The 13,687-nt window shown below is 31.7% G+C and overlaps 1 protein-coding gene across 3 annotated transcripts in view; it reads right to left on the reverse strand.

Annotated features, from left to right (window-relative positions):
- Nucleotides 1–13,687, reverse strand: part of DIP2 (disco-interacting protein 2) — a 44,295-nt gene that overhangs the window by 10,284 nt on the left and 20,324 nt on the right. For all 3 annotated transcript variants that reach the window (XR_013878445.1, XR_013878446.1, XM_080156824.1), the window contains exons 11-13: nt 12,517–12,711; nt 7,665–7,750; nt 170–261 (exon numbers count right to left, since the gene is read on the reverse strand). Coding sequence is in view for 1 of the 3 variants with exons in the window: in XM_080156824.1 (XP_080012950.1) it covers nt 170–261; nt 7,665–7,750; nt 12,517–12,711 (373 nt within the window). In the remaining 2 variants the exon portion in view is untranslated. The remainder of the gene's footprint in view (nt 1–169; nt 262–7,664; nt 7,751–12,516; nt 12,712–13,687) is intronic.

Consider the following 13,687-nt stretch of genomic DNA (forward strand, 5'->3'; position numbering starts at 1 on the left):
ACCCTCACAATAAAAAATTACCAGGGACCCCCCTCCTAATGTATTTTTTTAAGTTGAACTAAAATTGAAAGTTAGATGTCCCTAAAGGGCTCTAGTGGAGTAGTAGTGGATAAACTTTCCCATTTATTCTTGACAAAAATATCAATGGTCTTAAATGAATATTGCCTACCTCCATCGCAGCCAATTGACTGAGTTCTGCGTAGGAATCCCAGATATCCAGTCCTGGCGTAACAAGTTCGAGTGTTGCTTCCTGTACTCAACCTAAAACAAAAACGTATTTTAATTATTTTTCTTCAAAGTATGTAATTTAGAATTAAGACACAATATTGAAAATCAACTTTTTAACAATGAAAAGCCAGCGAAATATTTTAGTAAATATTCAGAAAATAATAAATATGAGATCAAAGTATTGAGTTGGTGATTTTACTCAAAGCCAATTTTGGAATACAAAATCCCTTCTCCGTAATTTATGTCAACAAGATATTTCTAGCCGTGCGGGGAGCTATAACGCTACGTGGAATTTAACAAAACGCAGTACTATTTTCGAGCTGTTCTAATTATCTTGTATTATTAAAGTTATGGAAAAGGTATATGGAATTTTGGTTTAGGCAAATAGGTAAATCATTGTTAATAAATTAAATTTCTTGATTAGTATAGCTTGGCTTTTTATATATGTTGTCATCCTTGTTTAATAAACGAAAGAAATACATACTATGGTGTGAGCGAGAGCAGGAACCTAAAGGGATAATACAATGGCCGATAAATTTATATACAACCCCAATGATGAAACACAAAATTACCCCATATGTAGCGTAAGTTTAGTGGTTGAAACATTTGAACACTCAAGTTAATAAAACAACCAATCAAAATTCACTAAAGTCCCCAAAGTTGTTAAGCCGACGAATTAGAAAACTGTATTATAAAACTTTGGGGACTAGTGTAATAAACAGCCCATTGTCCCCTCTCTCTCTGGATTGAGAGAGTAATAATTTATCAATCTTATGATAAAATTAGTTTGTGATGGGAGTGCAATACTTTAATCTGCATATTTTACACAAACTCTTCTTAAAATATAAAATTATTTCTTTTAAACTTAATCAAGAACGATTCTGTCCATAATTATAAATCAAACTAATCACCTTATGAATTGCAAATCAGAAGTCTAAAGGGATAAGACAATGGCTGATAAATTGATGTATATCCCCAATGATGATACACAAAATTACTAATTTTGTATATTAAAATTAGTGATTGAAACGTATAGACACTCAACTAAATAAATCAACCAATTAAAATGCATTATTATTCCCCAAGGTTGTTAATCCAAGAAATAGAAAAACGTAATCATAAGACTTTTGGGACTAGTGTAATAAACACCCCAATGTCCCCTCCCTCCAAGGAAATTATGAAAATAAATTCTAAAAAACTAGCCAAACATAAATTTTTTGGTCTCTTTAATAAAGATGAATCTTTTGAAAACAATCAAAAGCTTATTTTCTGCACTATAAAATCAACAAAATGATATTTGAAGTAATCTTGAGATAATATTAGATTATTTTTTTGGTTGAACTGTAGCTGTTGAATGAGTTTACTTGAGTATTGCAATTTCTATATTGGTTGCACAGCTAAACTTTATCCAGTAAGGATTATGAGTGAATTATTATTTACAAGAGCTTATCTGTTTTATTTAAATTATATATCGGTTGGACAGCTAAACTTTATTTAGTAAGGTTATGAGTAAACAATTATTTACTGGAGTGTATGGTATTCTGTTCTGTTTTATTATCTATATGGGTTGAGTTGAAGAGCTGAACTTTATCCAGTAAAGTTATGAGCTTACTACTACTTCCTAAGGTTGATTTAGTCGTCTATTTCATCTTAATAATAATCATATCAGGAGTTGTGTTGAAAAGTAGGAACTTTTATCCACTTCAGTCCACTGAAGTACCTCACTATTATCTGCCTCTCAACTTCTTCTGTACATTACTTACTTAGGAGTGACACGGAAATAATTTTAATTCATTCTGAACTCAGTTTAAACTTTAATTCTTGTACTTAAGTGGAATTTATAGGCTCTTGATTTGAAACAATCATAAGGTGCTATATCTTTCTGTTTCTCAGATGGACAAAATTGTAAAAGAATTTGCTACAGTGATATATTTTTCTAGAGTTTTCGTATTTTTAGTTCTTAGCTATATAATTAGGTCTTATTTCAGACTTTGTCAGCTATGAAATTGTCAAAAAAGACAATGACCTAGTTCAAAATCTTTGAATATAAGCCTGCATCCAATCATACTTAAAAATATTGTTAAGGCTCTTAAAAAAGATTATATTGAAATTTTTGTGAAACTGAAGACCCAAAAGATAATGCTAATTTAAAAAAATGAATGAAAGTGTCAGAATAACCCCAAGTTTCATAGGCTACGCTGGTAGAGTTGATAAAAACTTTATGTACACAATTTTAGCTGAACAATTCTAAACTAGTTTTAGGTAAATAAAACTTTTTAACACAGCTTACTGTACAGTAACTGAAACTTTTACAATTAAAATTACAACTCATTAAGCTAGAAATAAAATTTCGTTTTATCCACAAGCTTTTTTTTAAAAAGTGGGTTCAATACAAACTCTGGAATTAAAAGTTTGTAGAAGACGGATATTTTACAAATTATTTTCTACTTATTAATGCAGGATTTTTTTATTTAAGCAGATTTAATTTAGAATAGTCAATATTTAAAGTAGATTCAGCATTAGAAGTTTAGCATTCAAATTAATATTTGTTAGATGTTTGATCAAATACCCGATTAAAATAAATTTTAACATCTTAAAAACCTATTTGTAAAGATCAAGTTAATATAAATCAAATGCCTTTATCGTTAACAAATTAGGTGAAAAAAATATTAAAAGTTAATTGTGTCTTAATAGTGACCAATGACCATATAATGATTATAGAATTACTATGCTTCTATGTTATACCGTAACATCATTGTAATGATCTTACACATAGTTTAAGCCCGATAAAAATGTCCTTTTTTACAAGCAGATCTTTCGTGCGGACTTTCCATATATCTTAAAAAGCATCGTTTTCCAGGGAGGGAGGGGACCATTGGTTGTTTATTACACTAGTCCCCAAAGTTTATAACGTTTTCTTTTTCGTTGGCTTAAAAACTTTAGGGGCTGGTAAGATATTTTGATTGTTTGGTTCATTAAATTGAGTGATCAAACATTTTAAAAACTAATTTGTAATCTACAGAAGGGGTAATTTTATGTATCATCATTATCGGCTATTGTCCTAATCCTTTAGATCCTTGAATGCTTTTAGAAATATGAGGAAAATTGAGTTTATTTGGAACTAGGATGCGAATTCAGCCAACATATTCCGTTTTCATTAGATTAGTCTGGGTTGTCAACAAACAGATGTCAATCAAAAACTTTAAAATCAATTATCAAAGTTTAAAATTGAGGCAGCTTGCACTTGGTTCATCAAGTTGACACCTTCACAAGTTAGGTACATGTTTGATAGCTATTAAATTAGGAAAGCTTATTAAAAAATCTGGCAATCTGTTATTGAGATCTTAAGCTTCAGACAATAGGATAGGTTTGATAATAGGAAATAAAAAATAATAAAAATCATAAGCCAAACAGATAGACAAATGCCTTTTCAAAACCTTCTTTGTCCCTTTTTAACGAAGACCGACTCTTTTGTCACCATCTTATATAATCAAACAATATACATTTCTTGTACAATGTACATGACTATAAAAATCTTTTTAATAAAACAAAAAATAAGCTCTTCCACTGCACAGAAATCCATTCATGTATCTAAATGTTTTTATTCTTCACCCCAAAGTTACAATCCAACTAATTCTAATGTGGGGAGAGGGTGGGGGTGGTGGTTATTGAGGGGTGCCCTAATTTCCTTCTATTTACTGTTTTGTTTATTTGAGACTAATTTACCTGTTCTGGTGTGCAAATATTAAGTTGCAGAGGGGGAGGGGACATTGGGCTGTTTATTGCACTAGTCCCTAAAGTCTTATATTATCATTTTCTTATTTGTTGGCTTAACACCTTTGGAGACTTTTATTGAATTTTTAATGGTTGGTTCATTTTGTTGAGTGTCAAACGTTTCAACCACTAATTGTAAGCTACAGGAGGGGTATTTTTGTCGGCCATTATCTTATCCCTTTAGGTCCCTGATTAAGTTGTATCTGAATAAGTTAGATAATCAGTCAAATTTTTGTCTACAAGTTTCCTATTTCCTTATTGAATTAACCAAATTCAAAAGCTGAATGTGTGTATGTATGTGTAAATTCAGAGATCTAAAGGGATAGGACAATAGCCGATAAATTGAGGTACATCCCCAATGAAAAAACATAAAATTAACCTTTCTGTAGATTAAAATTATTGGTTGAAACGTTTGAACACTCAATTTAATGAAACAACCAATCAATATTCACTAAAGTCCCCAAAGTTGCAAAGCCATAGAAGAAGAAAATGTTACTATAAAACTTTGGGAACTAGTGTAATAAACAGCCCATTGTCCCCTTTATCTCTGGTATAAATTTGATTATTTGTTGTAATTTTTGCAGGAAAAAGGAATAAAATTGAAAACTCTAATAACACTTGAATAGGATATCAAAGGAGATTAAATTCCAGTTTTGTAAACACAGATTTTAATGTAGACATAAAAATTCCTTTGTGTAAATAATATTTAATCTAAGATGGCTTCTAAAACGATTAATATCCGCTGGATTAGAACCAGTTCTCGGCCAAACTAAAAAATCATGTATATCATCGTAATCAGAGCAATAGCTGTACTGGAATATTTATTCATCGCTTTGTATAATACGGCGTATAATACGATGCGAGAAATAACTATTATGCCTTCCATCACTTCTATGTAATAATAATCATATGATGTACAAAACCAAAAAAAATGTAGAGATAGAAAGTTATTTATAGACAGTAAGGCAAATAAATTACAATACCATTTGTTAGCTCGATGTTTAGTGGATAAAAACGTATGAATGAGAATTTATTTTTTAAAGAAAAATTATTTAATAAATGAAGAAAAATGTTTTAACGTTGTAATACGAAAATTACATTTATACTATGCAAAAACTATTTTCCTTAAGGGCTGATTGACCATCTTTGTGTGCGTCATTTTTAATCTGGATCATTATGGTAGGGGAAGATAAGGGAATAGGTAATTATCACATCGTATTATAAACAGCTTTCCGTAGATATTGAAATAAAAAATATAAGATTAAAACCAGTTTTGTTAGCCCCAAGAGGCCGATATCCAACAAGGCTAACAGAACTGGTATAAATTTTATAATTTTTACTTTAATTTTCGTGGAAAACAGTTTGTAATACGATTATATACAAGATTTTTCAGTATGGCTGAGAACCTTACATAATAAATATAAATAATCACTTAAATATCCTTTGTTTTTTGCTTGTAAGACCATTTATTTCTTCTAAAACCCGGAAGAATGCAGAAGAAAGTAAAATTGACAATTAAAATGGATCCTAAGGACCAAAGTTCCTCCAAATTATGTACTATCTATTGTCTGTTCTAGTTTGAAACATACTGTGACTGCAAGCAATTTTAAGCCACCAGAATCCACTTTTTTATCAGTAAAGGTGATTAAGAAGATAATGGTGTAATTCTCTAATTAAAGTGTACTCTTAAGAAAGGATGAAAATATCGGTTGTAAATTGCATTCCAAGGTTATATCTTATTTTGAGGAAAATTGAATTTTTGTAATTAGGTACCTAGTAAGGTGTTACACAAAGATCATTAGGTACCTAGCTGTATTTTTCTGTTTGACATCATTTGATTTTTTCCTATTAGATTTTAGTCGATCCATTATTTAAAAAGTGAAAATTGATGTCTGTAGGCGATGATAATCATATTATCCATTACCATATTATTATATCCTTAGAATTGCAAATCCTTATATAAAAGTAACAGGAACTGTGTCTGTTTATCTTTACAGAATTATCTTGAAACCCGCTGAACCAGAATGGTTCTCTTTTAAAATGTATCTTCTCCTGGTAAGGTTTTTAACTATATTACGGGAGGGTACCTCCACCTTCTCAAGATAAATCGCCCCTAGAAAATATAACCCCCCCCCAAAAAAAAAAATCATTTAAAATGGCATAAAACCTGTCCGTGTCCATAACCATCGAATTGGACATGAATTGCAAAGAGTAAGAAGCAAAAAAATAAACAGCAATAAAAACATTCATTAATTGCAAGGTCATCATAAGGTTTGGTTGTTAATACACAAGATTACATCGGACGACAAACTTTTCATGCAAATTTAACCATTATTGGCCAAATCTTTTTACAATTTTGCTGTGTGCAAAAAATTGACTACAGTGAAAATGTGCATCAATTTTTGCATAGCCCCAACTTTGTGACTAAAGATAATTTGGACATTAATTAAGAAAGTTTTGAAAGGTATATCAGAATAAGTTAGGATTGTAATACAAAATAATAGTTCTTTTATAAGCTGGGTGTCGAGAAAATCTAAGCAGTCTAGCTTTAATACAGAAAATGATATAAAATTAGGTATTGATGTTTTTATGACATCATTATTCAAGTAAAGCATTTGAATTCAAACCAAGGGACCAATTCAACGGAAGATTAACAAAAAAATATCCCTAAACATTTTGAAACTATCTTAGAATTTAATTCTGATCAAATCTTATAATTAATCTTCCATATACAAGTCCCTGTATTTCTTAATTATTCTAGTTTTTAAATTTTATATAAGAATTGGCTAGGATGGGTTAAAATCAGGGCTCAGCAGCCGCGCGTCTGCCGCCTGTAAATCTTATAGAAAACAACCTTTTACAATTTCAAAATTTAATTAGCTGAAAGTCTAAACCTGACCAAAATATGGCAATCCCTTTAAAAAAAAGCATACAAATGGGTTTAAATTTAAGGCTTGGACGCGGCCGAGCCCTAGTCGAAACTTAATGAAGCAAACAGTAAAAAGTGAAGGTAAACTCTCTGGAATGAAATCAATTTAATTCGGTAAAAAATACCCAGGGAAGAAAAAGACGGTCAGATTAGCCATGGTCCCCCACCCTAGCTTCCCGTCAATATTTATCTGCTACCAAACTTCAAAGACATAATTTTTTCATAAGAGTTGGGACGAAATATAAATTTTTGATCAATTGTCTTATGCCTAATCCCTGGCAGAAAACCTGACCTCTATATTACTGGAATGCAGTTATTGTCTAACATGCAACCAAACTAACCCCCCCCCCTCCCCCTCCTTTCCATAATCAAGAAAACAAATATATTCACAAAGGTAGAAGACAATGGCAGAAAAATTTATCTCTCCCCAAAATTGTGAAATCCCCTAGAAGCAAACCTTTTCGATATAAAAAGGGTCATTCTTTTCCCGTATTTTCCATAAAAATGTGTGTTAGCGTTTAGTCAAATGCGCGTATTAAGTAAAACTGTTCTTTATTTTGACAAAATGTATAAATATGAAATGTTCATAATTAAGAACAGTTTGACTTAATAAGCACATTTGACTAAACATTAACACACAACACTACCGAAAATACGCGAAAAATTTCCCTCTTTGGATTGGAGATTTATTTATCTATCCATTGTCCGATCCCTTTATCCCTGGTAAACTTACTTTGCAGCAAAATGATCGTTGTATGTTGCATCCTCTCCGTAGATTGTGTAGTAACCAGTGGAATTGTGCGGACACTCAACCCAGATCTAAATAAAAATAGTTATCAATTCGTTTCATAATACTTTTTTGACATATGCGAATAACAAAAATAAATAATACTAAAAAATAGCCTTCAAAAAAAGTTTGGGACTTAAAAAAATATTTCAAGTATGGCTTCGAAACCGATTAATATCCGCTGGATTAGAACCTGTTCTCAGCAAAATTGAAAATATGTATAGCATCGTATTGCAGAAAATTTTCTACGAAAATTTACAAAAAAAATCATAAAATTAATAACAGTTTGGTTAATCTTATAATTTTTCATTTCAATATCCGCAGAAAGCTGTCCATAATACGATGAGATAAATGACTATTATACTCTGTTTATTATTGTAAAATGAAAAAGTTTCTGATATTGTTAGGTAACAGACAGAAAGACAGACGGACAGGCAGGCTCACATCATATCACTAAAATAGGATTTAATTCTTATATTATATTTCTATCCAAAAAGAATTTAGTTTAATCCAGGTTTCTTGTTAATGCCTTTTGTGTGAGTGGTAAGTGTGTTTGTGAGAGTGTGCATGTGTGTGTACATGTGTCTGTGTGTGTGTATAAAGATGTAGATGTCTGTTTGTGTGTGCAGGGATTTAAAGGGATAAGACAATGACCGATAAATTACCACTTATGTAGATAACAATTAGTGGTTGAAACCAAATCAAAATTCAATAAAAGTCCCCAAAGTTGATAAGCCAACGAATAAGAAAAGGATATCACAAAACTTTGAGGACTAGTGTAATTACAGAATAATCTCACTACATCCCTGTTGTGTGTGTGTGTATGTGTCTGTGTGTGTGTCTGTGTAAATGTGTGTGTGTGAGAGAATGTGTTGAAAGCCTTAAGGAAGAAGATGGTCACCTCACCTAACCAACTAATCTCCAACCTACTTCTATTCTCATGATATGCCAGCAGCCACTCAACAAAATTAGACTAATCACTTATAAAAGTAGATCTGAATCTGGAACAAAAAAAATGCAGCCAAGGCCAATTAGGAAGAAAGATTTTGTTGATGCTAAGCACAACATTTCAATTTATGTTGGGGCCTTTATCTGGTTAGAAATTCTCGGGTTGGTGCCGCTGCTTATCTTGTCTTATTTCCACCTTGCCTCAAGGACACAAGGGCATCACACTTTATCAAAAAAACAGGCATCTTTGTATATTAAAGGCTAATTTGCCTCTAACTCCAGACATTTAAAAATACGTTTCGAATATTATTAACTTATTTGGGTCCTAAAATAATTGCTTAATTGGATATGTTAAAGATGCCATAACCTAGTCTCTGACTTCTAAAAATTGATTACCCCATCCCAACATGTTGGTATATGATTACAAGGAGGAAGGGGACATTGGGCTGTTTATTTCACTGGTCCCCAAAAGTTTTATAATAACGTTTTCTTATTAGTTGGCTTAACACTATAGGGACTTTTTTTAATTTGATTTTGATTGGTTGGTTTATTAAGTTTAGTGTCTAAACGTTTCAACCACTAATTGTAATCTGTATCTTTGTGAATCATCATTGATAATGTACATCAATTTATCGGAATTGTCTTATTCCTTCAGATTTATGATATGATTATGTGTGCAGGGATCTAAATGGATAAGACAATGGCCGATAATTTGATGTACGTCCCCAATGATGATACACAAAATTACCCCTTCTGTAAATTACAATTAGTGGTTAAAAACATTTTGGCAACAACTTAATGAACCAACCAATAAAAATTCAATATAATTCCCCAAAGTTGTAAAGGCAATTAATAAGAAAACGTAATTATAAAACTTTGGAGACTAGTGTAATAAACAGTCCAATATCTCCTCACTCCCTGATGGTGCACAAGGAGATAGAAGACGCTAGGGAGTTGCATTGATTGACAGATGAAACCCATTCCATCAGATGGGAAATGCACAAAAGCCTGCTTTTACGGAAGCAGAAATAAATATGTTCAAATCTCAACCTTGGACCACAAAAAATGTCCAAGTTTGTGGAAAGTAAACAGTTAAAGATTTCTAAGAAAAATGAGGAAAAATGATGCAAAATAAGTTAGTACTTTACTTGACACACACACTAATTTGTCATACACATACACACACACACACATTAATATGTCATACACCTACACACACACACACCCACACCCACGCACAGATTTTCCAGCTAGCACAAAATAGCTCATTTGAAAAGTAAAGTTTGAGAGTGAACCCTAGTGTTTAAAACTTGTGGTTAGTGAGCAAGCATAGCACCATAGAAAAATTAAATAAGAGTTGAATTGATATTCTTAGCATAGCAGCATAGAAGAACAAAATAAGAGTTGGGTTGAAATTCCTACATACCAGCATAGAAGAATAAAATAAGAGTTGAATTGATATTCCTAGCATAGCACTATAGAAGAATAGAATAGGAGTTGTATTGATATTCCTAGCATAGCACCATAGAAGAAAAAAATAAGAGTTGAGTTGAAATTCCTACATAACAGCATAGAAGAATAGAATAAGAGTTGAGTTGATATTCCTAGCATAGCACCATAGAAGAATAGAATAGGAGTTGGATTGATATTCCTAGCACAGCACCATAGAAGAATAAAATAAGAGTTGAATTGATATTCCTAGCATAGCACCATAGAAGAATAGAATAGGAGTTGGATTGATATTCCTAGCACAGCACCATAGAAGAATTAAATAAGAGTTGAATTGATATTCCTAGCATAGCACCATAGAAGAATAGAATAGGAGTTGGATTGATATTCCTAGCACAGCACCATAGAAGAATTAAAATAAGAGTTGAGTTAATATTCCCATGCAAGTTTTATTTTGTCCTAAGCTAAAGATTTCAATAACCACAGAACCGATTAAGTTCTTCATTTTATGGTAGCTTTACATAGGTCCAGAGAAAGTTTTAGTCTATTTTTCACCCTCCTTTAATACAGAGGCTCTAATTGTTAAAGGCGCAGCCTCTAGTAAAACAAAAAAGAGAAATGCTATTAAACCTTATTAATTCAAACTTCACATATTTCATAATAAAAATTAATTTTTATAGGTTCTAATAAAGGTACATGGGGTTATTATAAAAATAATCAAAAATAACGTTGAGCATCTTTTTAATTAGAAACTAACAATAGATTTTTATAGCATGATATTATTGACAGCTTTCCCCGAGAAGCCGAAGGCCCGTGCTAACAAAACTGTTATTAATCTTACAAATTATATTTTAACATTTGAATAAAATTGTCGGTAATACGATGCTATACATGATTTTTCAGTATTGCTAAGAACCGGTTCTAACTGATATTAATCACTTTAGAAGTCAAGCTTAACTTAAATCAGGAAGGTATTAGGATTATAATACATTTATTTCTTTTAAAAGAACAGTTTTCGTGTAGCAACCATAAGGGCCCACGGAGAAAAGGATGGGGACAGCGGGAATGCAATTCACACACAAAAAAAAACTTAGTTCATAAAATATTTTCTCCAACTTTTGGTTTCTTCTGGTGCATTTCACATTTTTGTGGGGGACAGGCGAGAAAAAAGACAGGAATCTACAGGGATGAGACAATGGCAAATTAATTAACGTACATCAAAAATGATGATAGATAAAATAACACCTTCTGTAGAACTGTTAGTAGTTACAAAATTTAGACACTTAACTTAATGAGCCGACCAATCAAAATCCTATAAAAGTCCCCAAAGTTGGTAAGCCATCGAATGAGAAAAAGTTATTATAAAACTTTGGGGACTAGTGTAATAAACAGCCTAATGTCCAGTCCAATCCCTTGATGGAAAAAAGAATACAACTACAGAAAAGGATTCTTTTTGTAATGCAATGATGGTAGAAAATGGTTTGGTGTCTCTATATACCCCTTTGTCTGTCTATCTGTCCGTAACGCTACGGAGGAAATGTAATTTTCTCGGCTGCTATTGAAGATAGACAATTGAAATTTTCAATGAAGATTCCTATGACATATGTGCCAATATGTCTGTCTGTACGTCAGTCAGTCTTAAATAGACATTTACCTTACTTTTTAAAGGTTTCGTGATTTTCTTTAGCTTTTGCATATCGTCTCTCTTTCTATTCTTTGTTATGACAATTGAACGTCTACTCTAAAACTCACTTTGTCCCTTTACCATTCCATGATTTTTGTACTTGGCTAATTATTGATGTTGTCATCCTTGTCTTATAACTGATTGAGAAAGGAAAGAAAATATTGAAAAAAGTTTGTGAAATATATTCTTTCATTGATGACATTATTTTTACTGGGTCACAAAACTTATTCTTATTACATTTAGTCACATATCATTTTTCTTCATTTGTCTATCAAAAAATAAAGAAAATAATAAAATTTATGCTATAATGTTTCTGTAAATAAGGATGATTATAACCATTACTAGTAGAAATAAGTTTTAAAAGGATTTGACATTGAAAAAAAATTATCTTTCTCATAATATTAGCATTTTGGCGTTAAAAAATTCTACACATCAGAATGGATGTATTATTACTTGGATCTTACACCAGATTAATCTACTCTGATCTTGTAGCTTGCTAAAATAACGATCCAACATCCACCCCCTTTATCCCATCCCCTCACCTAATGGATGAACAAACTGACTAATAAGTGATGTCCATGTTAGAAACCTAAATTGACGAAATTTTGCCCCTGTCATGACTCATAATATCCAAGTGTATTCTATATCTTTCCGCTTAAACAAATTATTCCTTTTTGAAAATTCTGTGCAATACAAGCCATGTAATAAAAAACTTACCTCGCCCAAATTAGAGTCACCACACTGGCCCTTAGTTTCTGGATCCGCTATTACGAGACTCATTCCTGGCAACAGTTTGCCCGACTCCATGAGAGGGAGGGAGTGGGGGGCGCCCCGCTCCACTAGAGTGACCCGGTCATGGCGCAGAGCACGCAGGTCCACGTACACTGTTGAAGGATCTGGCGAACTTGCACCCTAAATATAAAATTTGATCACAAACTTTTTTTCAGCTGATATCTTCAGACTGCTGTAGTCTTTTGTGAAGATTCCTATGCCAACTGAGCAAACATTCAATAATTTACTATGTTCGTCTGTTGGTTTGCTGTGTCTTTTATATAGACATTATGATGAAGAAATGTAATTTTTTTCTGTTGCTATTAAAGATTTTTGTATTTCGCTAAAATAAACATCTACGTTTTAAATTACATTTTTACTTCTGTTGTTGATTGTTGTTTTGAAAGCGAAGGTTTTCTATAATTTGGGTCGGTCCGTCCGGAACGAATAGCCTTTTTCGTTAATTTAGACCTGTTAGAATTGTCCTATCGATTTCAAACTTTGCATGATGTTTCCTATAGTAATTAGGTCAGTACGTCCATTTTCAACGTGTTAACTTTTAACTTTTCAACAACAAATTTTATGTGATATAATTATCCGATTGATCTGATTTTTGGAATACGAAAGGACAACAAAGTACAATATTATAAGCGAAGCATCTCTATAATCAAGTCTTAAAAATGAAAGTATGTTCTTAAACATTATCCTGTGTTTAAGAAGTTTTTCAACAAACTTACTTACAATTTTGTTTCGACTTTACACATTTATATTCTGATTATTCAGTTCTGAAACTCTACAATTGTTAACGTTCGTTTGTCCTACAGTTTCAGAGCTTTGCTTTTATGGATGTTGTCATCATTGTTATTAATACTTAGAGCCTCCCTACTTATGTATGTTGTTAACCTTTTTTTAGAACAACTATCTCTATATGTAAAATTTGAATAAAATTGTGGATAATCTGAAAATTTTGAATTATTTTTATATTTAGTTGAAAAGGTATGAAATATCTAGTCTAGATATTTGGCAATTCTTTCAAATATCCAGTACAAAATTGTCTGGGCATATCTTTTCAGCTGGATAAGATCAAACCTTTAAAAGTTACAAAATTTTAAATAAT

Source organism: Acartia tonsa, chromosome 4 (genome assembly GCF_053477335.1).
Source record: "Acartia tonsa isolate MP-2025a chromosome 4, ASM5347733v1, whole genome shotgun sequence".
In the NCBI taxonomy this organism is placed as follows: domain Eukaryota; kingdom Metazoa; phylum Arthropoda; class Copepoda; order Calanoida; family Acartiidae; genus Acartia; species Acartia tonsa.